The 27,929-nt window shown below is 41.4% G+C and overlaps 1 protein-coding gene and 1 pseudogene across 1 annotated transcript; both read right to left on the bottom strand.

The window, feature by feature from the left end:
- Positions 1-212: 212 nt before the first annotated feature.
- LOC147885016 (fatty acid amide hydrolase-like) lies at positions 213-25,930 on the bottom strand. Its single transcript, XM_087397553.1, has 20 exons — positions 25,131-25,930; positions 24,338-24,447; positions 24,089-24,149; positions 23,672-23,862; positions 23,428-23,557; positions 9,664-9,741; positions 9,376-9,523; positions 9,052-9,164; positions 4,807-4,882; positions 4,171-4,242; positions 3,992-4,043; positions 3,786-3,875; positions 3,381-3,461; positions 2,284-2,387; positions 2,064-2,156; positions 1,795-1,863; positions 1,638-1,702; positions 1,249-1,310; positions 997-1,092; positions 213-732 (listed from the first exon to the last, which is right to left on the bottom strand). Exons 1-20 carry the CDS (start codon positions 25,219-25,221, stop codon positions 676-678), a joined length of 1,839 nt encoding a protein of 612 aa, XP_087253679.1. The 5' UTR covers positions 25,222-25,930; the 3' UTR covers positions 213-675.
- On the bottom strand, positions 14,128-14,886 carry LOC147885017 (uncharacterized; annotated as a pseudogene).
- Positions 25,931-27,929: the final 1,999 nt, after the last annotated feature.

Here is a 27,929-nt window from a genome sequence, read left to right as displayed (position 1 = left end):
TAGTCACATAAGTTCGCTAACATGACACGATCATACATGATATAATAAAAAGCCCTAGTCGCCTCATTTGTCCTATCATTACGTGTCAGAAATACAATTAATAGAATTTTTGTGATAAGCTAATTTGTAACAGTGAAACAAATTGCATCAAAGTGTGTGCATGACTAGCAAACTAGATCTATACTGCCAAAAGATAGGTGTGTTACATGTGTGGCCTCTCATGGAAAGCTAGCATTGCTGCTGAGACAATTACAGGGCTGCAAATTCGTTATTTAAACACATCACTTTGCAGATAAGCTGTACCATAAGCATGCCTGCATATATGTGTAACAACGTGTGGGGTGTGACTGAGCATGTTGTCGTATGTGTCTGTCCCTATTTCATGCGCATAAGCACGTGCGTAGAAGTCACGAGTCCTAGCTCATATCCTTGCAAATGGAAAAACCTTCCAACCCATGCAAATGGTCGAAATGAGAACCAAAAATATTCCATACATAATAATTGGCCTGAGAATCTGAAACATTAAATTGCAATTTACACAAGAGAATGGCACATTTTCAAGAAGTTTGTAAGAACCTGTGGAAGGGTTCATAGACATTATATGTTGCAGGGGAAGAATCAAGTATGAGCTCTATTTATTTACTCTCCAAAATGCAGGAAAGACAACTTGCATGCTTATGATAGCAAGTCATAGCAGATTTCTGGCCGTTTGATGTCGGACGCACACAATTTCTGTACATGATCAAATTAAATATCTAAGTTATACACTGTTGATAAGTAATAACAAGAAACTACATATACAATTCAAGAGTGAGAAGAGAAGAAGTCCACAATCATGTAAAGCGATTCCGAAAAAGACCCTAAAAGAAAGACCACTGAGCCACACTCACATTGATCTGAGTATTGACAAAGATCAATTACTCTAGTCTCTGATCGACAACAAACCATATTGCATTTCCCAATCTTTCTCAAGGTAAAAGAGAGAAAAAAGTGCACCTCTATGGCACAGGCAGCTCGTAACAATGTCGCCTCTGACCATGGACGCCCAAGTAACTGAATTCCAATTGGCATACCTTCCATGTCATACCCAACCTGCGAACACCATCAAGCAAAGAAATCTAATGAATGGTGAAAAGAAAATCGCAAACATGCAAATGAGCTCTCTTCGACCTTGCAGCAAATTAGAACATGACTAATCACATTGAAGTTATAATCACACTTCAAAAATAGAGACGGGTATAGATTTACAGGAATGGTAATTGCAGGAAGCCCAATAAAGTTGGCTGCAATTTGATAGCGCATTAATTTAGCTGTTTTTCAACATAACAGTCCAAGAGCAGTAAACACATGGTTAATAGAAATCATAAAAATAGAATCCACATTGCCTTGTAAAAAATGGGGCAGGGAGGAATATGTGAGAAGAGCTGTATAAGGTGAAGGCATTCCCACTTGAAATAAAATGCCAGTTTTGGCACTATTATTAATGAAACCTTTGCAAACCTAAACCCCTCGCTGTAGGATGATGTTCTCAGGGACATGGGCAGGACAGCGGCAGCATGGGAAGATCACAATATGAAGAATACTAGTTATCAAATGTCAGCGGTCCAACCTAAAAGTACAGTAAAGAATAATTGTACCTCCATCAATGTAGTTGAGCTCTCCAAACTTCAAAGCACCTGGTTGAATCAATTGTGCAGTACACCTGTGACCAAACAGTAGCAAATCTGAGTATGTTAAAGTTATAATTTTAATGGGAGCAATCGAGTATGAAGAATGGGAATGGATCCTCATTACGCTGTGGTAGGAGTCACAATAATATCAGCTTTTTTGAATATCTCCATATGGTAGTGCATCTGCCGATATCTGAACAGTCAAATGTGGAATCTCATAAAACCTCTTCCCTCAAAAGAAATGTATACACTTTCTCCAGCAAAGAGCTTAAAAATTTCTGGAGACGTAAAAGTATGGACAAGAGTGTATCTACCACCATTCGATGAAGACATGTAAATATGACTCCATAAACATCACATGTATGAGCTGTAATAAAGACACCAATTTCAAACCTCAATCTCTGCGCTCCTAGAAATTCTCGATTATTGAAGGAGGAGTAGATAGAGAATCCAACGCGAGCATCCAGGCCTGAATCAGCAGTTCCTCTATAGGTGCATTTCCATTTGCACAAATAATCATAAATTTAGACCAAATTCACAAATTCTACATAGTTGAGACGAGAACAGGTTAATTGAATTCAAGGACAAGGCAAAAAGATTTTCCAACACCTACGATTTTGTATAGTCCAGACCAAGGGAGGTGTAACATTCACAACCAATTGTAATAAAATGAGCGAGTCGCATTTCCTCCACCTCCGGTAACGTCACTTCTATAACCTTACATGATCACACATGGACCACAAAAGTAAAGAGGGAAAATTAATCAGAACGATTGTAGAATGATGCCTGCAATATCTAAAATGAATTACATCCTGGCAACAAAATCCTGGCAACAAACCATCCGGATGATAAGAGATTTACCACCATCCATTATTACACTTTAAGCTTATAGCCACACAAGCTGACAGAGCTTGAGGTTAATATGTGGATGGGTGGTTTACAAATACCATGGTTTTATCAGGAAGCGCATTGCGCTACTGTCCATTAATGTTATGGATCAGTTCACAAAATACTACCTCCTTGTTTTCAAGTTCCGTTTGAATGTAGCTGCTCAATGGTTTGTTGTTTGGCTATCTTATTAACTACTTGCTGCAGGCAAGCGGCAGGACCTAAGAATATGGGAGTCTGTGAGAAGTTTGCTTGAAAATGGCAAGAAAGATGTTAGTCAGGGCAATTAGAAAGAATTCACATGATTGGCAAAGATAAAGATACAAGATATAGTTCATTGGCTTGACCTTAGGTTCTACGGCAGCTGGAACCTTGTTAGCAGCTTCAACGAATCCAAATTTTGATATAGTTTTATCAGGAAGCACGTTGCCACTACTGTCCACTACCATTGTGGGACAGTTGTTCACAATATACTACCTCCTTGTTTTCAAGTTTTATTTGAATGCGGATGCTCAATGGCTTGTTGTTTGGCTATTTTTATGATTACTTGCTGCACGCAAGCAGCAGGAGCTAAGAATAGGAATTATGGGAGGCCATGAGAAATTTGATTGCATGTTGCTTAACACAAGCTACAAGATATGGTGTATTGGCTCAACCTTAGGTTATATGGCAGTCGGTACCTTGTTAGCAGCTTGTATGAATCAAAATTTTTCTATGGTCTTAAAACATGGCAAGATTTTTGTTATAAGGCTGCTATCACCTACCTTCGGAACAAAGAAAAGTTTTACATCAAGTCTATATTAATCAATGAAAGTTGTTCACCTTACAACCATAGTGTTGCTGCAAGCGTCCTAATGCTTTGTAGCAATTCTCAGTCACTGGACCATCAGAATCTTCAAACCACTGTACCACAGATTGTCACATAATAAGCAGCAAAAGGGAAGGAAACCAAAATATAAAAATATCAACCTTAGCTAAAGAGTACTTCGTCTGTACAGGTTCACTTAGAATCTTTACAATTCACCTTCATATCTTACTCAAAGCATCAATAATGTCATCCAAAAGAATGAAATAAACACAATATCACATGGAGGGAGACGTATTGACTACAATCATACAAAATCCTAACATGTAGCTTAATTGAAAACGAAGGAGCAATAAAACAATTAACAAAGATGTTCAAGGTCAAATTGCAGCCTGTTGAGAGATTTGATGTACCAAGCATACCTTAGTATATTTTGCAAATTTGATCCTACTTATTAGGCTGTCACCTTGTGGACTCCCTATTTCCTTGAGCAAAGGTATGTTGACCGGAGGCTGCCATGACAGTGAGAAATAGCTATCAGGCAATCCAATGCTTGCCAAGTGCAAGCGGGAAGAAAGAAAAGAAAAAACTGCCCAAGGATACCAATCGGAACAAGCCATCTACATACTGGATTTGATACAATAGGGTCCTTTGAAACATGCCCATGTATAGCTGCATACCTACAAAACAATCAATACAGACAAATGAATATGGTAAGATATAATAAAAATATAGGATACCCCTGCACATAATGAAAGCTGCCTCACAATACATATTTCTATTCAAAGGACAATATGAAAACCCTACATTATCAGTGCATCCTCCACTGTTGCCGTATGAACTCCAACCATTCCAACAGTCCAGTTTAAAGGGAGCACCCTGCAAAATTGACGAAAGAAAACCATTTACTTTAAAATGACCAACTGATACTTTCAACATTATTCTATTACAGAATCCGGAGTTAGTGGAGTTTACTTTGGCAAACTAGTGAATGTGACCCTGGTGGTCTCTTACCATGCCACATTCTATGTGTCAAAGAAGCCTTTCTTAACTCCTCTTTATTAAGAAAACTTTCTTTGAAGACATGATTCAGTATATATTCAAAGTATACATCTCAGGAGTCACTTAGTTCTATCTTGACCATTAGCCATGACCATATTATACCAGGAAAAAATTCTGCTTAACATTGGCAATCCTGCCTGACGTGGAAATCTACCCAGCCTGAGCTCCTGTATATCCAGATTGTGCATGCTCTTAAATTTTTTTTACACCCCATAGCACCTATGGCTGATTATAGGACAGATCCTTGAAACAAGACCACCCCATAAACCTACCAAAAGAAAGAAAATTTCCCTAGTCTGTTAATTTGACTTCAGAAAAATGCCTGTAACAACAGTATTATAAAGATTTCTTAGAAAATGGAATTCATAAAAAAATACCCACCCAGAAGATGAGACACGGCCAAAAGTTCCCTTAAATCCAACGATCCCACAAAGAGCTGATGGCATCCGTACAGATCCTGAAATTTGCAGCAAAAAATAGAAGTTCTTACCTTGCTAATTCTATATTCTACATCTACATTAGGGTTTATCTGCACAAAGATTTTCAGCGACCAAGTCTTGCTGCTGCAGAAGAAACCATTCTGGAACCACAGAGAGTAACTTTCAACACTGTTTGTACTCATAATTCCTGACATAGTGCTGTGTTTATGCTTCAAGCTGATTACGTCAAAGGGGTCTCTCATGAAAGCTCACAAAGTTTTCCCCGTAACAAAAAATCCATTAATAATGTAAAAGGATGGTGGCTACTGCAAGCTCAACGAACACAAAAAAATGGAGGATGAACATATAGAATGAAGGAAAAACACGGAATAAGAGCCTCAAAAAAGGGGGGAGGGGGGGGGGGGGAGAACATTCTCAGAAAACCGTACAAAACAAGAAAAAAAATATTGTTTTGTAGGGCCACCCACATCCTGGATCCAGAATGTGTTACATGTCTTATTTGTTGTTCACATTCTTGTGCAACCTCAAATGCACATGATCTCCCACCTTAAATTCAAGATGCATCTGTATGTTCATTCTGGCCTGAGCATTCTTTATGTACTGGTCAACTGCGATGGAGCTTTCCCAAAGGCTCGTCCCAATGTATGAGTTTGTTGTGCTATCGTTGCAAAATGCTGTAAGACTTACCACTTATCCCAAGACTTCCAAGTATCAACATAGATGCATATCAAAATACGCCTCCCCCTATCCATTCACTCTCAAAATTTGCATCCATTTGAGGGTCATATGTTGTGCTAGGACTAAATTTTGTTCCAAAAATGCATTGCCTCTCCCATGGGTTTTGCCTTTTTTGTCGCAGGCCAAAATGATTCAAAACATAGTTGGTAATTTGCTGTCTGAGATGGTAGAATCCAGAGCCTCAAGGGAATTGAGCATGCTCAAATAAGCCTATCAATCCTGTCCCATGGGTTTTCCCTTTTCTTGTCGCAGACCAAAATGATTCAAAACATAGTTGGTAATTTGCTGTCTGAGATGGTAAAATCCAGAGCCTCAAGGGAATTGAGCATGCTCGATAAGCCTATCAAATACCACAAAAATGATCCATTGCCCATAGAGTAGCCTATCATGATATTTATGGATATAAGTATCAACATGTCTCCAATGCATGGATAAGACAATAAACATTTAGAAAAACATTGTCAGTTTTGTTTTACTAGCATGTCACTTTTCCAAATCTCTTCCCAACAGAATAAATTATTATGCAATGTGGCAAGCCATCGTGAAATGCAACCCTGGGAAGGGAAGAATTTAGAAGACTGTCCTAAAATCACACTAGAACTGTTTCGATCTTGTAGCTGAATTGACCTGACATTCCAGGTGACTCAAACTCTGAAAATTGCTTCCCTATCTCCCTCTCGGCCTTCTCTCCATTGCTTGGTCCTTTTGGTTCATTCCAACCTTTTTGTAGCGCATTCCAGCTTCGTTTCCACATTTTCCAAATCCTTCATTAGCTCTTGTTCAAGTAACCGGCTAGAGGAATGCAAAACATTCTCAAGTTTGCTACACACTCAATCGATACAGATTATGATCATTTAAGGTAGCAACCTTAAATTCTAACAATCTCACTTTCTTCTCTCACCTTTCTCTTCCAATCAGATATCACAGTTTGTTTCTCCACAGTCAATCTCTCACATTACTTACTAATCAAGTCCATCTTCAAAGCGTATTCCTTTTTCATGGTTTTCAATAGGGTGCTAGCAATATGCTCACACTTTATATATGTAATGTCCTGGCTACCACTCCTTAGGTTGGTTCTCTGTGGTGGGTCCAATCCACCTACATTCTATGAGTGGATGTAGCATAGGCTCAAGACAAAACAGCACCCACGTCATTGTTTATACTGTTTGGGATTTGTAGATCAATGTATCCAATCCTAAGAAAGAGAGGAGACAGTAGATTATGTGCATACCCACACTCTAGACAAGGAATCTATAACACCTGTGTTTCCAAGCTTCATATCTATGCCAAAGTCATAGGACTGCACAGGTGCCATAGACCCCTTCTCCTTTGAGTAACAAGTTGGGCTAGGTGAGCAAGTTATTTGTAGCTTTAACACTTAAACAAACATCTCTTTGTTCAAAACGCATCCTAATTTCAATGGGCAGCTCCAAGAGAAAATACCTGGCTGTTCTGGTGGACAGGTTCTGTACGGAACAGACAGCCAGGAGCAGTACAGAGCCATATTGCGCAGGTATGTAACCATGGAACTCTGCCTGGAATGCCACAATGACCCCTGGTAGTCTCTGGAGGGTTCTCAGAACTAGTACGGACTGGTACATGGTCTGGAACAGACCTGCCATGGATATGACAGCCTGCGTGACACAAAGGAGCAGGTGGAGCATGGAAATACAGTGCGCAGGGGAGCAGATACAGGCCGGGACAGAAGCGCCTACATCCACAGTAGATCTAGGCAGTTTCAGGAGGAAAGTGGAGCAAATCTGGTCGGAACAGATCAGATCTGCAGGATCTGGTCAGGACTGTACCAGATCCAGTCGGTTGGTTGGCTGGGTGGTTGGCTGGCTGACCTAGTCGGCCAATTTGGGGCTGGAACTCAAGGAGCCATCCAGGAAACTATTAGCGCAGCAAGGGGAGTGGCTGGCTGCAGGAAACAAAGAGCTCAAGGGTCTTCACCATGTGGCTTCCCTCTCAGCAGAAAAGGAAGACGGGATCACAGTGGAGACTCGTGCCTCCGTTTGGGCTGCCTCCACATCAGCAGGGAGGTCAAGGGTCCATAGCAAGCACTGCCTTAGCATTGGCTATCCAGAGGAGTAGCATGGAGGCATGATTGCGGGGCACATATTACGGCCCACATAAGCTTTAGAAGAGCAATACAGGCCAAGTGTTTGTTGGAAATGCCAAGGAGGTAGGAGAACAGCCTTTTGAGTGTGCAAGTCCACATCTAGCCAGCAGTCAGCTGATAGAGTGGGGCACACTAAACATCTCTTTTGTATAGGACTGTGTCCACATTGGATGGAAACATATTTTGTTGGTTTCTCTCTCTTGGGCCACATAAGCTTTAGAAGAGCAATACAGGCCAAGTATTGTTGGAGGTGCCAAGGAGGTAAGAGAACAGCCTTTTGAGTGTGCAAGTCCACATCTAGCCAGCACTCAGCTGATAGAGTGTGGCACACTAAACATCTCTTTTGTATCGGACTGTGTCCACATTGGATGGAAATATATTTTGTTGGTTTCTCTCTATTGGGCATTGTCTATTTGCTTTTTGCACATCCACATAGTACACACTTTGGGAATTTGAATTTGAAGTTACCACTGTGTGATTCCTAGGCTCCAGACTATTGAATAGCTTCTGCTGGGTGAAGGGAGAGTTGGCCTTAGCAAGAAACCCCTCTCCCTACTCTCTTTTCAACAAACAAAACGGTATGGAGCTAATACTACAGATTGTTAGAATGCTGATGTCTAAACTCTATCTGTCAGCTGCATCTCATCTTTGCTTTCTTCTTTATGTTCATTAAGTATTTATTTCAATTCAAGAGTCTAATACACACCAGTTGCCTTGCTTTTGCCTTTTGTATGGAAAGCTTAAAAAATACTTCTAGGGGCTATGTATGATTCCTTTAAACTTATGCGAGATGTGAGAAAAGGCAGGGCACTCCAGGGCTATGTTTTGAGCTAGCCTTCAAAGGCAATTTGGGATGCATGTTAGCATTTTATGGTCTTGTTGGTGCGCATGTGCATTACCATGAATCCAAGTAGCAGCACTCCTGTTTCAACTTTCCAAACATGGTGTAGCTTCTTCCATCCCCCAAAACAAAATTCTGGAATTCCCCAAACCCATTCCACTGGTAGAGCAATGCTGGTATCAATGTTGTAGCACAATGCATGACATTACAGTGGTTGCTTTTCTAATATCTAAACATCTAAACTAAGTGCCTGCAGACTAAAATCCTTTAAGAAGCATCATGTAGAATTTAAAATTTTTTACAGCATGATTATTAGAGAAGATGCTTCCAGGACATTATATGATTGTCATTAAACAGAGATAAAGCATCTTTAAGGCAGATATATGAAAGAGTTCGTCTTGACTTTGGAATACTTCAAATTTTCTTCAAATTTAATCATTTTCTATAGCATGTAGAGAATAGATTTTGGAAACCCAGTCCAATACCTCCACCATCAACACCAAGTGCAGCTGGACAAAGGCCTGCAGCAACAGCTGATGCTGAGCCACCAGATGAGCCTCCTGAATATTTATTCCTATCATAAGGATTTCTGGTTGCCCTGGAAAACAGGCACACGGAATGAAACCTCCATTTCAGTTTATAGTGATTCCTTGAAATAAACATACGAAACAAAGAGAGAATCTCTGGTAACAGGCAAATTTTACACCAACATATTCAGACACTTCATTAGAAAGTTGGAAAATTCAGGTCACTGTCAAAAGATGACTACAATACACATGTTCATAATTAAGAGAATAAAAATTCAGCACCCATAATGGGGGTTGATGCCAGTAGTGCCCATGCCAAGCTCATGCATGTTAGTTTTCCCAATGAGAATAGCCCCACAATCTCGCAAACGCTTCACACAAGCTGCATCATCTTTTACTTCCCGCACCTTGTGTAGCCACTTTGTTCCTCCTGCAATGCATCATGTCAACTGTGACTTAGCATGTTTTGATTCTGTATAACACAGAAAAAGGTATATCTAAAAGGACCTTTTGCAAATTTTATCTAAATCTGTAAACTGCTCCTTACAAAGCATAACAAGATAGACTTACCAGTGGTGGGGTAAGGCAAACAGTCTATCTCATCTTTCACTGCTATTGGCACTCCATCTAGTATCGATAACTGCAGCCCTGCATTACAAAGCTAGTGTCTGGAGGACAAATATAAACTGAAAGGGAAAATAACACTTGTACAAAACTAATAATTGATCCATTTGCCCTAGATAAATTGTGATGCTAAAATGATCACATATAAGTAAGACATATTACATTTTCTTTTACATCCATTCATCCAACAATCGAGAGAAACATTAACAAGAATTTTAAAAATATATAAGAGCTTACTAAATTGAAGCAAAATAATAATCAAATCCATACAAATTTCAAGCCTTTTTTGATAACTACAACCATAAATTTTTGTGCCTTAAATCTTTCAAACATTCAATTATTTTTCTAACAGCCATAGTATGCACGTGTGTGTGTGTGTGCAGCCTTAGTTGACATTTGTACAGACCATTAAAAGTTGGATCACATGGTGAAGAATACTTTAATAGATAGAACTCAGTATATGCATTTAAGTATGTATATATGTATGAGCACACTGCATATACAAGTAGATGCCATACATAGTGCACCTGTGTGTGTGTGTGTGTGTGTGTGTGTGTGTGTGTTTGTGTTCTTCTCTTGTGGCTACAGGATCACTTCATGGCTTGGAATTGGATGCTAATTGCAGCATGGTTGCTCAAGCTTATGCTGATGATTCTTTCTTTACCCCGAAGAATATGCCCCATGATCTTGATGCCTTGATGCAGGCCCTCTCTGTTTATGGTTTGGCAGCTGGTCTTCATGTTAATTTTCAGAAGTCTAAGCTGCTTCCTTTGCATTCCAAAGACTCGCATAGTCTATTATGGCCCGGGGATATCATTCCACCCACTCTGTTTGTTCGTCATCTTGGTTACCCTTTGGGGTGGGAACTCACTTGCGGACAACAAACTGATTGGGTTTTGGCTAAGCTTCAAAAAAAGCTTGAGGATTGAAAACTGGTGACCTGGCCTTTGCACGTTCGTCTTCGAATAGTGCGGTCCATCCTTGTGGCATATATTCAATTTTACTTGCCATTGATCATGTTCACTAAGGTAGATCTTACATCTTTCATGTCTGTCTTTATGGAAATCTTTTGGCGATCCAAACATGGCAGAAAAAGTCTCAGGCGCCTTTCGATGCATCACATTTGTTCTCCCAAGATGCATGGTGGATTGAACATCACAGATATTCATGTGCATATTCTTGCCCATAGGGTAAAAATGTTGCTGCAATTCTTGTAATCAGCCTTGGGCTCTTATGATTAGGACTCTGGTCACTCATATTAGTATTTCTGCCTTTGGTCATTGGCAACTCGATCAATGGGATTTCTTTTTTGGCTGCACTCATGGCACTTTGTCTGGCTGCCCTTTTATCTCCCACTTGCTTCTTGACTGGAAGCATGTTCTTTCTCATCTGGAATGGAATGGACGGCAATCTTTGCTTGGGAATTCTTTGAGAGCTGAAAGCATTCACTGGTCGAAAGTCTTTCAGCCTCCCTTGGCTTTACAGGAACCTCGACGTTCCTACTTTGTCTCGTTTAAAGGCATCACCTCCTCGGTTGTTGATGTTATAGATGATGCTGGTACTCTGCTCCTTTTTTCTCTAGCAGCCACTACATATGGATTGGGCTCTCATTATCGTCCTTTGTGATGACAAATTACTTCTATGCTTTTGCCTTTTGTTCCGATTCCTCCTTTGAAACTCCAGGACTGGCTGGAAGATTGGACTTTGACTTCTCCAGGGTCCTCTTCTCGTCCTTTGAGGCTATCTTAGATTACTGTATCTGCATTGTATAAAATCCTTTTGCCTCAACCTTGGGTTTCAGAGAGAGGTGATTCTGTTTGGTGAATGCATCGCCCAGCCATGTGGTGGAGGAAAACATTACAGCAACTTTCAGCCTATAAAGTACCGCTTCGGCAACAGGTTTTCCTTTGGCGAGTTCTTTTGGGAGTGTTTCCATCTGGACAGCTATTAGCTCATCAACACATTGCTCCTACACTTTGCCACAGATGTTCTGCTTCTTCGGAGACTGTGCCTCACTTGTTTTGGCATTGTTCGTGCTCTCGTGAGTTTTTTTATCTGCTTTGACAGCCCCTGTGAGCGAGATTTCCATCTGTTCTGTTTGGGAAGTTCTTCTGGCTATTTGGGTTTCGTCCATCCAGACCGGAGTTTCATCTTTTCTTCGTTTGGGTTCGCTACTGGGCACTATGGACTTTATGGACATATAGGACTTGTAAAGTCTTTGGTCATCCTACTTTCTCTCTGTTTGGCTTTTTTAGGCATTCTCTGCAGCAATCTTTCTTTGATTGCTTACAGACCCGCTGCATAGATCATGAGGTCTTTTTGGCATATACTGAAATTTTCAGTTGATGTAATTGTAGCACCTTATTTTGAGGTTGCTACTCATATAATATAATCAATCAAAGATTTCACCCCCCAAAAAAAAGTGTGTTCTTCTCCTTCTCCACTCTGGTAGCCATTCAGATCACCTTCCACTCATGTTCCACTCTACTCAAGTCTCCACTTGGGTAGCCTTCTCTTTGGGTTCGTCTTCTATTCGGGTCAGCTTCTTTCCAATTCATGCCACCAACCCCCCTCCGCTAGCCTCTTTGCTAGTGCCTCACTTCTCTCCTTGAGCTTAAAGACTCTAGCCTCTAGGCTCTAGGCTCGGTTGAGCCCTTTGCCCAGCCCAGACATTAACCTCAATGCAAGGGCAGTAAGAATCGGCACTCTCCGTTGAGACAAGCAAAACCAAAGCAAGATGGAAACAGGCTCAACAAGAAGAATTTTACAGTTATGACACCTACAACCAGAGGATAGCCAGTTAGCCAAAGTACATATCTGAAATCATATGCATCCGTTAAATCAGTGCCTACTCTTACACCAATTGGGACAACATATCAGAGAAAATACCATTTCTTGGATCCCCAAGAATCAAAATTTAAAATACAGAAGACAACAAGGAACTGAAAATGAGACTCTTAGAGATGGGGTCACGGGTGACTTGGTTAAAAGGCATGAGTAGAGATGAGGAATAGAGGAATTCCTAAAGAAATCCAATACTTCCCCTCCACCATGCGGTAAATGGAAAACAAACGGAATGGATGATGATGGGACACTTATCACTATTATTAGTGAAATGATTGCAATAGAGACAAGGCAAGGTGAACCTGTTGACCAGCCTTTGTCATTAATAATCAGACTTGGTCCAAGCCAATGATACTGGACTTGATCCTAGACTATGACCAGACTTGGCCTAAATCGATGATTGGACTTCGTGTGGTATAGATCGATGACCGGCATAGGCCATTCGGCACAACTAATCAAAGGCAAAGAGGAGCAAGAGTGAGGTACCTTGGATTCCCAAAGAGTACGCACATGGATGCTATCCTCCAAATGGAGCATTTATGACATTGCCAAGGACTTGGTGCAGGTGCAACTGCAAAAACCAAAGCATCACATAGAGATGGTGAAGTCTCCTAACGCAATGGCATAGTCCCAAAGCGAGCAAGCTAGTAGATAACGTCTTAGCGATAAGAGTTCGAAGGGTAGGGAAATCTACCAATAGAGGGGGAGGAGAATCATGATTTCGAATAGAAAGATTGCACGTTGATCCATATGAGGGGAGGAGAGTTGGTGAAAAGAGGGGAGAAATAGAGGAAAGGGAGGCATTCATAAGAGTAGAAGGAGAGTGTGAGAGGAGAGAGGCTTGAGCTACAAGCTTGCACATTGTATTAGGGATACTTGGTGAGTTATCTTTGTACCATTCAAGAGGTGGAACCAAGTTGCTTTGGTTGGCTTGTTAACACTATGGCAAGTCCAATTCTTGTGCTATTCTTCTCTAGCACTTGTATCATTGCTTTGGTTTTTACAAGCATATGCATTGATCTTTCCTTGTGTTTCATTCCATCTCTTCGTTCTGTTTCTTTCAATACTTGCACCCATAGGTTTTTCCATACGTTACCATACACATATGTCCTATGAGTATGGAAGTATGATTGGAGTACGGTTCAACCCCTGGGGCTGAAACATACGTGACCCTAATTTTACCCAAAAATTTTCAGAAAATAATAGATTGATCATTGTACACATTAAATTGACATAGAGGTATTAAACTTCCAGCTTGAAACTTGAAACTTGTATTAATTTTAAAGTCATCACTCATGAGTCGTCATTCATCATTCATGAAAGACTCTAGCCTCCAGAGACTGTAGTCATCTGGATTCTAGATTTTGATACATTGTGTCAAATGATGGAATCATAGATCATAGATCAATCATCAATACTACACCAAAACATTATGATCAAAGGAAGTAGGTACTAGTAACTACACCAAAACATAAAAGGCAAAGCATCATAAAGAAAAGGCTGCCAGTGTGCCACAACCTGGAAATAAATCATGCATGACAATTCACAACCAATGAGGCTCAAGCCTCAAGCTGCATCTTCATCCTCATCCTCTTGCTCATCCTCATCCTTGTCATCATCTGCATCAATGCCAGCACCCTCCTCCTCCTCATCCTCCTCCTCCTCCTCATCACTATCATCCTCATCTGCCTCGCCATGGAACTCCAAAATACTAGAGCTACTTGAAGCTGCAGCAACATCCATCGTTCCTATAAGTGTAACAATAGGGGATGCAATGTCTTCTCCCTCTATATCTGCTTGCCTTGCTAGCAACCTATCATCATCCTTCTCCTTGTTGATCATTTCTAGGGTCACTTCTATCTTCTCAAATCCCCTTTTCTTGATTTTGGAAATGAGACGCAAATTAGTATGGATGTATACTAATTTCTCGGTATTCTTTGGAAGCAGCCTATTCCTTCTTTTAGTATGGATAAGAGAGAATGTGCTCCAATTCCTCTCACAAGGAGAAGCACATGTGCCTTGGGAGAGCACTCAAAGAGCTAACCGCTGCAAATTTGGTGTGTGAGCCCTAAATGTCTCCCACCATTTCACCCCTTGGTGCATTCTCTTTTCATCCTTTGCAATCGCACGAGCAAATGTGCCTGACATGGATTTGTAAATATCCAACTCATCACATAAGGTGCCCAAGCTATCAACATCATACTTGGTGTACCATTCTATGGCATCCATCCACTCATCGTGCACCTCCTTGTCACTATCTGGATTTTTCTCTCTCCAAATAGGATGGAGAATAAAAGTTGCCGCATGCAATGGAGAATGCATCATATCGGACCTGTCAACACACAAGGCTCTAACATCAGCCAGCTTTGAGGAGTCAATCCCATCAATAGTTGCCATCTTCTCGGCCATCCATGCAAGCTTTCCAATGTCCTCAAACAAGAGGTCAAGGCAATGGCATGTGCATCTAGTATAGAAAATGTGAGGCCACTCTTCCTCCACCAATTCTCCTACCCGTACACAGTCAGATGCATTGTCCATACACACCTGCACCACATTTTCAGCCCGAACATCAAGAATGGCATCTTTCAGTATCCCAAAGATGTACACCCCTGACTTATACTGCCTAGTTGTGTCCACGGACTTCAAGAAGGCTGAACCAAATATGCATGAGACCATGATATTGATGATAGGCCGGCGCCGAGTGTCCAACCAGCCATCACAAGTTATGGTGCAGCCATATTTTTTCCACTTATCCCGGAATTGTAGCATCTCTTGATCTATGCATACTACATCATTAGTAAAACATTGTGGGATGGAGGCTTGAAGGTAGGCCCAACTTAGCCAATGGCACGAACCATCTCCAAAAAATAAGGGCTCCTCACCTTCCAATGAGGAATATCCTCTGTAAAGAAAAAACGACGGAAAGCAATGTATGCATCCTTCTGTGCCTATGACTCCCATGCCTTGGTCAAGGCTCCCTTTGACATCTTCTGCTCCTTTTGCTTTGGCTCATGTGCACTGACAGATGCATTTCCACTTGTAGTACTCACTAAGGCATCTCCCAAATCAGCCACATCTTCAACAAGCTGTTTTGTAGCGCAGTTTTCAGAGCCGCCTTTGCCTGCAATCTTCGACAAGTATCTTTCACATTTTCGGGAGGAGCGGTACACTTGCCCTTATACGGGTCAGTCCTCCATCCCATGAATGAGGGCAATATTTACATTTACAAGTGTATTGGCCCTTCCCCAAAGGCTTTAAGGCCTCTACAAATTCCCATTCTGGTCCTTTTTGTCTTCCCATTTGCAGATCTGCAAGTTGCAAATTTGCAAAAGAGAGCAAATAAGGCCTTGGGCAAAGGAACAATTTCCAAAGAGGGCTTGAAGCCCTTGCATGCTGCCCTGTTATCTGGCATCAACTAAAGAGAGAGCACTTGTTGCAAAATGGGAAAAGAGAGAAGCCATTGCAATTACCTTGATGCTTGATGCAGCTGCGGGCTGCGAGCTGCAACTGTACGATGACCACTCACCTCCAAGTGAAGGACTGAGGGGACTCGGGACTCGGGACTGTCACATGTGTGCTGAAGAAGAAGAAGAGGGCAAAGGGCTGCCTAAATTGGCTCTTGAGGTAGCAAGGTCGGTTTGCAGGCAGGAGAGTTGGGTCATGGGTGTATGGCCTTTCTCGGGATTCGGGAGCCTTCACAAACATGTCGTACGGAATAGAAAATAGGAGGCAAATCAAAGTATAAGGTACGGATTCCGATCCCCCTCCCCTAAAAAGTCACGTACAGAAAGCCGTACGGACGTCCATACGGAAAAAACATCCGTACACGTACGAATGCAACTATGCTTGCACCATCACTTGCACCTTAGTTTACTCCGTAACCATTCATAGTTGCACCATCATCGTGTGATCAATTGCACCATAACCTATGAGGAGACCACAAGTCTTATTGCATAAACACCCATAGTCACAAGTTCTACGCACTTCTTGCACCTCACACCAATGGCCTTTGGCCTCTGGACCCGGACCTCTCCTCAAACAGTTTATGGTGATCACAGTGGGACTCAAACTCACAATCTCCAATTCTTGGATTTGTGATAGGTGATACAGAATGCCCAACGCCTCCGAATTGTAGACAGGTACGCTTGGGTAAAGTGCATCCATCGTGTCTTGGATGATAGTTTTGGTCAGTTGGGCACCGCTTTGTCTCTTTCATAGGACAACTATCTCAAACTGAACCAAATAAAGCAAGTGGAGACACAAGCACAAGAAAAACAAAAAGAATCGCAAGCTCCAAAGATGAAATTTGATACTGAGCGGGCAGTCTGAGAAAAACAGATTTGTGAGCTGCAACAACAAGAAAAGGAGTGTTGTGATGAACGCATTTAGGACTTGCAACATGTCACCAAGACCCATGAAAGTGAATTGACAGCTCTTAAGAGAGAAAAGAAGCATGGGCAGATCAACAAGAAGTATTTCTAGATGAATGGACAGCTGCACCAAATCGAAAGGATCAGCTCTAGAGGACCTCAAATTCTGCCATAGAGGCATTAACCCCTACCTCAACCACTCTTGCTTCCTTGCAGGCTGAGTATGATGCAGAAAAATTGCAGCTAGAGAGGCAACTTCTACAATAGCACAACGCACACTTGCACAACATGACCAATATTCATGCAAAGTGCACCACTTTATAGGTTACTACCAACAGACTTTGACCATGCTAGAGGCTACTAGTAACAGATACAAGAAGAAGGCTGCCACTTACAGGTGAGGATCTGCAAATTTTAAAGAAAAAAAAAAGGAGCATCAATACATCCTCAAGACACTCGAAAGTGAAGCTGAGAATGGATAAAAAGAACCAGTCACCCCACCCATGTCCACTACCATAATCAAAGAGCCTTCCTCTATGGGTTTACTAGGAGATGATCCATCCATTCATCCTATGGGTTTATTTTCAGTTTTGGTTTTCGTAAGGATACTCAAAAGTTTCAAATGGTACAGAGTCTAACACTTTTCTCCAACATGGTTAAATCTCTATGAAGAGAGAGACTTGTTCTCCCAACAAAATTTCCCAAGTACACTATCTAATCTTTTGGCAAGTATTCTCACATCATGAGAATTAATTAATACATACAACTTGATAAAAGATTATATATACCTCAATTTTTCAAGAACAAGTTTCAACCATAAAAATGAATGGTGTTAGGAAGGAACAACCTTGATAGGGTTCATAGTATGCAACTATGGGTTAGTAGTAGTTTGAGCTAGCATGATATAATGGGAGTGAGTAAGCAAGCATCGTGATCACGTGGTAGTGTCGAGGTTTGCATGGCTGTACATGGAGAAAATTTTGAGAGAACGTCGACTTTTATAGATGGAGTATTTGGTTGTTTATGCTCCCCAAGTTTGTGGCGCAATATTATGGAGTATTCTCAATCAACCATGATTATCGTGGCTACTACCTACATATTCACAGGCGTCTATATGATGGCACGCTGATGGAACTCTCCAACAAGCCCAGTAGGGATAAGGAGCTTTCAATTTTGAGGTCCCTGTTTTTCCTAATTTGCAATATATAGTTTCAGCTGTCATATGAATAGTCGACTTCTCTCTTAACTCAGCTTCTAGCATCTGAAATGTTTTGTCTTATTTTATGTGGTAGTTATCGAGTTTGATTCAACATATGATATTAGAGCCAAATACATAGTCCTCTTATGCAAGGATAACGAAATTGGATAATTTTACTAGTTCTAGCTTTCTAGCATGGCGGCTCAACGTTTGCTTGTATCTAAGAGTCTATCGTCAATTGTCAGCCCAAATTGAAGAATTCCAAGGTACTGCTCAAGCAAGAGTTTTTTGGTCCAAAGATGTTGGGAGAGGTCAAACTTGGAGAGCACCTCAGCAATCTTCGTTCCATCACCAAGCAGCTGGTGGACTTGAGATTTCGGGTGGATGAAGACGATACAAAAGCGGTACTTTGTGAAGCCTATCACCGGCGGACTATGGTGATCTTGTGAAAACTATTCAAGTTAACACTGATGTTAGCTTAAATGAGATGATTTGGATGAAGAGCATTGGCATACAATAGGCTTGTATCACTAAGGCACATATTGGTAAGAACAACTTTCTTAAGGAGCATCACGACCAAGTCATGTGTACATATTGTGGTAAGGCGGGTCACTATTTCAAGAACCATGACTATACTAGAAAGAAGAACAAAGAAGCAGCAAACCTTGTTGGAGACAAGTATGCCAGTCTGTGTGTGGCTGGACCAAGTGACGATGACTATGATTTCTGAAGTATACATCGATTTGTTTTTAGTTGTCTTTGCCTTTGGCTTTAGTTTTGGTTAGCCTTTCAATATTGGATGTGCGAAATTTTGGGTTGAAGACTCTTAATCCCCATGTTTTGTGAGATAAATTTCTTTGAGTGTTCACCCGTTTTGAACCTATACTTAGACTTTGTTTTATGAAGCTATTTGTTGTGAGCATTCATTGGTTTGTTTGGGGTAGAGTCATTTGGACAGTATGTTGCTATTATCCCTATCTTTGGTTTGAAGGGGGTGTTAGGAGGCAAAACCTTGATAAGATTCAAATACTTTGGAGAGAATGTTGACTGTTGTAGATGGAGTACTTGGTAATTTATGCTCCCCACGTTATTCAAATACTTCTCGATTATTCTCGGCTGATCCCTTGTCATGCATTGCCTGTGATAACTGCTGAAGTGATCTTCATGACAACAAGCCCAGTAGGGATGAAACGCTTTCCTATTGGAGTCTTTGTTGTCCTTTGCAATGTATAGTTTCAGCTTTCATAGAATAGTCAACTTCTCTGCTATCTCAGCGTCTAGCATCTAAAGACGTTCTCTCTTATTTTATGTGGTAGTTTTTGAATTTGATTCAACAAATGGAACTTATTATAATGGTTTCATCTGTATCTAGAGACTTCAACAACCCTTAGTCAAATTCACTCAATATCCAATTGTGTAGCTATATAACAAATCTTTTGTCTCCCTAACAAAAGAATATCCAAGTCATTCGTAAGGTCAGATTAGTTTAAACTTGACTAGATCTTTATGGCTTTGATTCTAGCAGAAGTCTTTGCAAAAAAGAATTTCAAAGAATCTGCAAGATTCCCTTGTTTGGACCTTACCAAAAGTCCATTTGGCAGCTCAAGGTATAAGACTTGATTTCCATGCGGCCACTATCCTCCAATTCCTCTATTGATAAACAGATTTTATAGACATTGGTGTCATGCATTACCGATGCATGAATTAACATTAACATAATCCTGAAAACTTTCCAAATTTGGTTCCTCAAAGACTGGCTGATTCATCACTATAGTTTCAAGAAACTAAGAATGACTTGGATCAGATAAGTTTAAATTTGACTAGATCTTTATGGCTTCGATCCTAGCAGAAGTCTTTGCAAAAAAGAATTACAAAGAATCTGTAAGATTCACTTTTTTGGACCTTACCAAAAGTCCATTTGGCAGCTCAAGGGATAAGACTTGATTTCCATGGGGCCACTATCCTTCAATTCCTTTAATTGATAAACAGATTTTATAGGCATTGGTGTCGTGCATTACCGATGCATGAATTAACATCAACATAATCCTGAAAACTTTCCAAATTTGGTTCCTCAAAAACTGGTTGATTCATCACTATAGTTTCAAGAAACTTAGAGGTTTCTCTACAACCCCCATACCAAAATATTATTCTTTGATTATTTAAGATTTAATTGAAACTATAGTATTATGATCATTAGATCTTCTTTTTCTATCTCAATAAAATTGAAAGCAGGATTTCCAATGGCCACCAATTTTGGAGTGCCTTTTCAAGTGCACGTGTGCTTTGAAAGTTTCAACAAACTAATGGGAAGATAAGGAGCACTACATAATCTGGAATTGTTGGGGGCTGATGTGCGAAGGCTCTGATGCATTAAGGCTAATGCTCTCTGTGCATTAGCTAGAGGAGTGAGGACATGAACAGCAAAGCCAAAAGCTGGGCAATTTTCAGAAGAATTCTCTCTAGAAGCTTACAATTAGGGAAGCCCACATGAAAAGCATCTAAATTTGGCAAGAATTCAGGTGGATGGCCTATCACGAACTTGGGAAAATCATGGTAGAAACTTCCCAACTTATCTGCCAAATTCAACCACAAAACTATGCTTTCGTAGTAAAAAGCAACCACACTTTTCCATTGCTTTCCTGTGCCTGAAATTAGCCAAATTAACACGCATCTAGAGGGAGTTCCACCATTGGGCCGTCACCTTCATGGGGGAAGAAACCATCTTCTCTACACATACAATCAGCCAAAAGCTGGTCGCCCCCTCTCATGGTAGGCCGCTTCTATACACATACAACCATCTTCTATACACATACAATCAGCCAAAAGCTGGCCACCCCCCTTCTCACGGTAGGCCCCTCCTATGGATGCCAAAATCACTCATATCAAGCTCCTCTGCTGACCATTCCTTGGTCACATCCCTTTCCTGAGTACCCATGACCAAACCACAAAGGTTTGCACAAGAGATGAGGTCGCCCATGTCTCAGCGACTACTTCGTACCTTCCATGATTGCAAACACAAATTTTTTTAGTCATCTACATCCAAGAAGCATAATCATCAAGTTCTCAAGGCTCAACCATAAATTTCTGATAGCTTGGTTTCACACAACACATGAGAATCACACTTCTCCTCAAGCCCAGGTTTGGTTACAGCTTTGCATACAGTTGCAGTCTACCCTGTTCGTGTCTGTCACCTCCTGAACACCTGCCTTGGATCCGGACTGTATGCAGTCAACTCTATCTGCAAGGCTGCCAGCGCTCAGGCAGACTTTAATAACTCTGTTCCAGCAGCCGCAATGCACATTCTGCCCCAAACATGTATTGTGCGCAGAGCCCAAAGTCTGCACACGCTGCTTAGGTTGTTCACAGTTTGATCTCGGCCTTCAGGTCTGCCGCTCTCTATTCTTTTTCTCAGTGTGACTGTAGGGCCACCTATCATGGTCTTTTAAGGCTTTCTAATAAATCCTTTAAGTTTTGTGGCACCTGAGCTCATGGCCTGCTCAGCCTGCAGACTGCACCAAACAATACACGTACACAGCGCATGAGATCTGCTCCACATTAGAGCGATTTGCCAAAGAGACTTAGACCCTGGGTGAATTAAAGAAAGTCTTTAAATTCCTCAACTACGGCTGGCTGCGCATGCATGGAATCTGCAACCAGCACTAAGGCTACCGCTGTGATACCACTGAAACAACTCCCGCTCCGAGCCAACCACCACAATCTTCTTTACCAAGGAACTGAACTAGATGAATCACCGTGTGAAACTCAGCACCCAACCATAGATCTCTTCAAGCTCACCCCCGAGCACATAGAGGTCCTGGGTAAGCTCTATGGGTCCTATAGACATCTGTGTCCCATACAACGGATATATCCTCCACCAGAGGGGCATCGGACTGGCTTGCCAGCCTGCGATACTTATAGCCAAGATCCAAAATCCAGGTACAGATTTCTGAAGGCCCATGGACCAAGCCCTCATGCCAGCCAAGTATATCATGAATGCTTTTGACATTTAATCCAAAAGATATTTCCTAACCTTAACCCTTACGCCTTCCACCCTAGGTTACTCACCTGACCCTCTAGGGTCTCCCCTCATCCTTAGAGCACCTCCCCACACTCTCCTTAATGCTAGAACTCCAGCATTTGGATGCTCTACTAGCATTTTGAATGGCACGTCCCCATGAAGGCTTGCGAGTTTGGAGACTTTGATTAATGATGACCTGGCAATGATTCTGCAGGTTCTTTCAACCAACCATGAGACAGTCAAGGTCTATGGACCAATCAGAGCGGCCAGGCATTGCAATGCTAGACTAGCACAGCTTGAAACGGGGCTGCTGGGCTAGCATTGCAGTGTTGAAAAAAAAGAATCTCAATCAGTTGAACACTCGTGGGGATGTGCAATCAAGCTGCTAGTAAGGCTCTTCCAGCCCTACTAGCATGCGTGGGGAGCCGCTCTTGGGCTAGCTAATGATAACCCATGGTTGGCCAGGGATGTAAAAAAAACAAGGGAAAGATGGTGATCCAATAAAACATTTACTCATGCTAGGAGAAAGATGGTGATCCAATAAAACATTTACTCATGCTAGGAGAGATATCCGCCACTAAGTACTTCCTACTATCCTTTAAAACTTATATCAGAGATGCCACTTCCAGAGTTCTGCGAGTGATCATCCATACATAAACATACATGCCCCTTCAATTCCAAATTGCTATGCTATGCTCACGCACTCTAAAAACTGCTCTTTTGGAAGCACTGCAGAAACTTTAAAACAGGCTCACACTTTCTTGGAATGAATTCCTCACTCTTAAAGTTCAACTTAATAGAAAAGTTCAAAACAGAGACATGGAAATAGTCATTGTTCCAGCCTCGAACAGCTAGTAGAACAAGCCCCCCAAGAACTGTATGCAGACTACTGCTGCATTGAAATTGCAGTAGCCACTGTGATGGCATATGTCTACAATGATCCAGGGAAAAGCCCAAACTTATCTTATATAAAGAAAAACCAACTACACAGCTCTCACCTATGATAGTCGCGTACAATGTTAACAACTATCCACTCATGTCTAGAGGCAATATGTATTATGACAAGGAAGAGGGAGTCACTTAAGTGGAGTTTTAGGGAATGCTAGGAAATAACTGCCAATAGTTATTCTCAGAGGGCAGAGGTTTCCCGTGAACCTTAAAAGATGAGCATGTTGCAATTTATTTTGCATTATGACAGACCCACTAGTGGACTTGTAACAGCAGGAAATAATTATAAAATGCCATACATACCGAGGTAAGAAGCTTGAAGATAAAGATACCTCTTTTATATCGAGAAGTGGATTCTTGCGCCTGCTTCAAAATGTCCGCTTCATAAAAATTGATGAAGAAGCTCATGCCAGGTTCAGGTTGAAGGGAATCCTTCAGAGCAACCAAGAGTCGTTCTGCGACCTGAAATGTCAAATCTGAATATTCATTGAGGTAGACCAAAAAACTTACCCTCCTGACGTTAACCAGCTGATCCACGGTAGCATCAGAATGAGATTCTCAGTGTGTAGAGTCTACCAAGGTGGGTGTAACCATCCCCAGTCTGTAAGCCTTTGAGTAGTCCTGAATGGTCCAACGATGAAACTGTTCAGCAGTATCCGGATTGCCAAATTGGGAAGATGACAATGCCAAACAGCCAACTGCAGATGCCAAGCGATCACAGGAGGGAAGGTTCGGGTCTATCTGAAGCACTGCAGGCTCCTCATAAGCTGCACAAGTTTATATCAAACTGCACACAATTAACTGACAGCCATGAAAAGCAATGCATGGCGCATTTTGTATTTTATGCCTGTTGAACTACTTCTGCAGCGACGATTGCAATGTGATATGCTTCACACTTTGCATCCGAAGCTTTTATATTACCGAAATTGGATCTTCCCCACATTATATACCAAGGGTTGGGAGACCAGAATGCCCGATTCCTACCTTACTCACCTCCAAGGGGATATTGTGGAACATGCATCGGAGGTTCATGGTATCGGGAATTCATGAATACCTATTACAGAGCCACAGTTCATAAAGCAACGTTATGCAACGAATATTCAAGCCATGATTGGGAAAGCAAACCCTCGTGCAATAAATTACATCTGCAAACACAAGCATAAATTGCGAGGAGTGGTCTTTTTATGTTTGCAAATCATGGTTCTGTAGATTCCCATAGATGTCCCTAGGCAACTTGCATACCTTGGTAATCAAATTTGCATTTTTCAAGTACTGTAAAAGCAATGATCCTGCCATGCGAGCTTCCAGACTCCAACAAAACATTTTAAGTGTCATTCCTGACATCCGTGGTGCTGCAATACAAACATACAGTGTAATTATAATGACATCTACATATAAAGATTACAGCACTTTAATCCCACACAGCAAACAGTTCAGTTTGCCAAAGGTATAAATTTAAATTTCTAAAACGATGTTTCTTCATGTGTGTAGTAGCAAGCAAGAATGGAGAATCTATCCATTTGGAACAAGAAGGCATGGAGAATTCAAAGTATTGACCCAAGGCAACCTACATGATCCATTACATGAGATTATAAGAACTTACGAGTTGAATGTGAGATTCCAAATAGCATAGCGGTCTTTCTAAGGACATAGTCGAGGATTCAAAGACCCTATTATTGGTGTATTAGAGTTGAATAAGAAGAGAAACATGCTATGAAGCCTCTTTGTAATACAATTTGAAATACAAACACCTATTTCTAATAATATTCTTGTTCTTGATATATATTTCTTGTAAATGTCGCCTAAAATCGGTGAATGACGAGCGAAAGCAAATCAAGCTATTTCTAATAATATTCTTGTTCTTGATATATATTTCTTCCATAGGAGCGTCAATTGCTCGAGACGAGCGAAAGCAAATCAAGCTTTCATTTTTTGCAGCCATATAGACACGCAAGAAGAAAGCTTCAATCGCAAAAATAAAACTGGATATCCTGAGCGACGGTATTCGAAAATTTGTTACGATTAAGGAAAGCACCTTTGACTTTAACATAAAGATACTCTGCATCACTGTCTTCATCCGTGCTCATCAGCTCGACGGGTTTGAACGGTAATTGCTCTGTGGCCATTCGTAGTGTGTTCGTCTCTCACACAACAATCAGAAAGTGTGTAGGGAATGACCCAATAACACGGGAAATCCGTCTCGGAGAAGGGTAGCCAATGCTTCTGAAGAGGAGAACTAGGAGAGACCAAAAGAGAGTATGAAGTTGCAAAATTTGGAGGTAGAAGAATAAAGACGATGCAGCAGGTGATCGGGCGATGAAGAAGGCACTAGTCGGCATGCAGGGAGGCCAGGATTGAGCAACTCTAAATTTAAAGAGGGGAACGCAAAAACGTGGTGAAGAAGGGGGGACCCAAGTCGCGAGGGCGGAGCAAAACTAGTTGTTGGGTGTGAGACAGGATGGAAGGACAAAGGCAGAAGGGAAAGCGGACCATTCGAAATATGGTTTGAAAAGAAAAGCGGAAGGGGGGCCGGGGGGACCCAAGGGGTGACGAGCGGGGGGGGGGGGGGGGGGAAGAACGAGGAAGGCGGGGATGAAAGTCGAGCGAAAAAGTAGAATTCACGGGGGATTCCAATGCAGGAATGCAGGGCAGGTGCCAAAGATGGCGAGAGAGGCAAGAAGGTATGATAGGAGAGAGAAGCAAGGATTGAAGATGAAGAGGAATCGGGAGGAGCTCGTCTTTGGCGTTACGACAATGGAGCGCTAGCTGGCTGTTTGGTTCGCCATAAAAGAAGTTTGGCGACGTGCTCCATCTACCAGATGGCTGCATCTGTTCAGACTTGAGAGAGAAGATGAGAAGACGACAACCAACAGTGCCAACAAAAAGTGCGATTCTGCCAACAGAAAGAACGTGTGAAAACGGATGAAAAAAGGATCCGTCAACCAATTGTGCGTGAAAAAAGATGCGTTCATGTTGAAAAAAAGCCGTTCAAAGATCCGTCAACAACAAGTACTACTACGACCGGGCTTTCTCCGTCGTCTTGTAAACTTGTGCTTGTGATGAATTGATTTTATCGCGAGGCGAGAAAAGATCCGTCGGGTGCAACCGGAAACTTGTCCACGTTGGTGTTTGCCATCTTCGGTGATTGCATCTTCGTATGATGAGTTTAATCAGCAGCAGCATCAGCACCAGCTCAGCAGCTGACCAGGTGCCAGACTTGCATCATTATAGGTTCTTCTTTGGACGCACAAATTCAGAGAAGATCCGCTTCTTTAACTTTTTCTTTTGCTCTAAAATTGGAACAATACAGAGAAAATTAATTGTGCGCATAAATTCAAATCAGAGAAGATTAGCTTTCTCTTTTGCGCGAAAATTGAAACGATCGGTAGTTCGCTTTCCTTCTTTGCGCGCACGCATTGGAACGATACAGACGAAGATTAGCAGCGTTCTCTTCTTCTAATTTGTGCGCAAAATTTGGAACGACACACAGAAGATTATTAGCTGCTTTAACTTTTTCTTTTGCCCAAAAATTACGATACCAAGAAGATTAAAAATTGGAACGATACAGAGAAGAAAGATTATTGGCTGCTTTAACTTTTTCTTTTGCCTGAAAATTGGAACTATACAGACAAAATTGGAACGATCCAGAGAAGATTATAAGCTTCTTTAACTTTTTCTTTTGCGCAAAAAATTGGAACGATACAGAGAAAATTGGCAGAATTCTCATTCAATCGTTGGATTGCTTTCGACGTCGTAACGTCTTCTTTTATTTTCTTTTCTTCTATTTATCTAATCTATCTATCAATGCTAATAAACGCCAGCCACCCGTTTGAATCTTTCGACGTATCAAAGTTCAAATTACTCATCTCGTCTTCCTCTTCTATGATCTATCTATCAAATACTAATCGCCAACTGCCGCCGGCCGTTTCTTGTTTTTTAAGTTCGTTGGGTTGCTTTCGACATGTCAACCTCATCTTAACGCCTTCCTTCTATCTATCAATACTAAATCGCCAGCTGCCCCTCGGTCTCTTTGCTTCTTCTCGATTGCTTTCGACGTATCAAACTCATCTTATTAACGCCTTCTTCTATCTATCAATACAAAAATCGCCAGCGCCGCCCGTGTCTTGCTTCGGCCTCAAAGTTGAGCCGTCTCACGAATGTTGTCGTTCGGAATTTGCGCGTTCGACGGGTGACATTAAAGAGCTTCGTTCGAGCAGCAGCTGCCATGCACAGGACCAATATGAATGTGGTGAGATTGATTCCCGTTTCACGTAACAAAACAAGAAGCAAAATTATTCCATTGCATTTCCATCGCATTTCCATCGCACGGCATCAACGGATTGCAAGTTGCCGTCCAGATTGTGAACCGTCAAGTAAAATGAATGCGGAAGGGAAAGCACAGATACAAGGTTGGAAGTGTTGTTGGAGAAAGAGTAAGTGCCATCTTCAAAGTACCCAAAAAAAAAAGTGCCAACTTCAAAGCACACAAGCATCTATGCACAAAAGCACACATACAAGGTTGACATTGTTGTTGAAGAAAGAGTTAAATGCCATCTTCAAAGCACAATGCACAAAAGCAGCCCCCTTGCACAAATTGTTGGCTAGTGTGCTTTATACATCCATCCAAATAAATTGTTCCCACCAATAAAATGCTATGTATTCCTTTTTGCCATATCCACATGAAAAGATGCACAACTTGTTGGTTTATACATCCATCCAAATAAATTGTACCCACCAATAAGATGCTATACATATTCTTTTTTGCCATTAATTATTCCATCCACATGACTCACTCTTGACCTACCATTGTTGTTGCGGCCCGTGTTGAAGCTCC

This window comes from Dipteris shenzhenensis, chromosome 26, assembly GCF_047967505.1.
Source record: "Dipteris shenzhenensis isolate YYH24624 ecotype China chromosome 26, Dip_SZ_1.0, whole genome shotgun sequence".
Classification (NCBI taxonomy): domain Eukaryota; kingdom Viridiplantae; phylum Streptophyta; class Polypodiopsida; order Gleicheniales; family Dipteridaceae; genus Dipteris; species Dipteris shenzhenensis.
The sequence above is the reverse complement of the archived record's forward strand: the minus strand, read 5'-3'. Positions and strand labels throughout refer to the sequence as shown.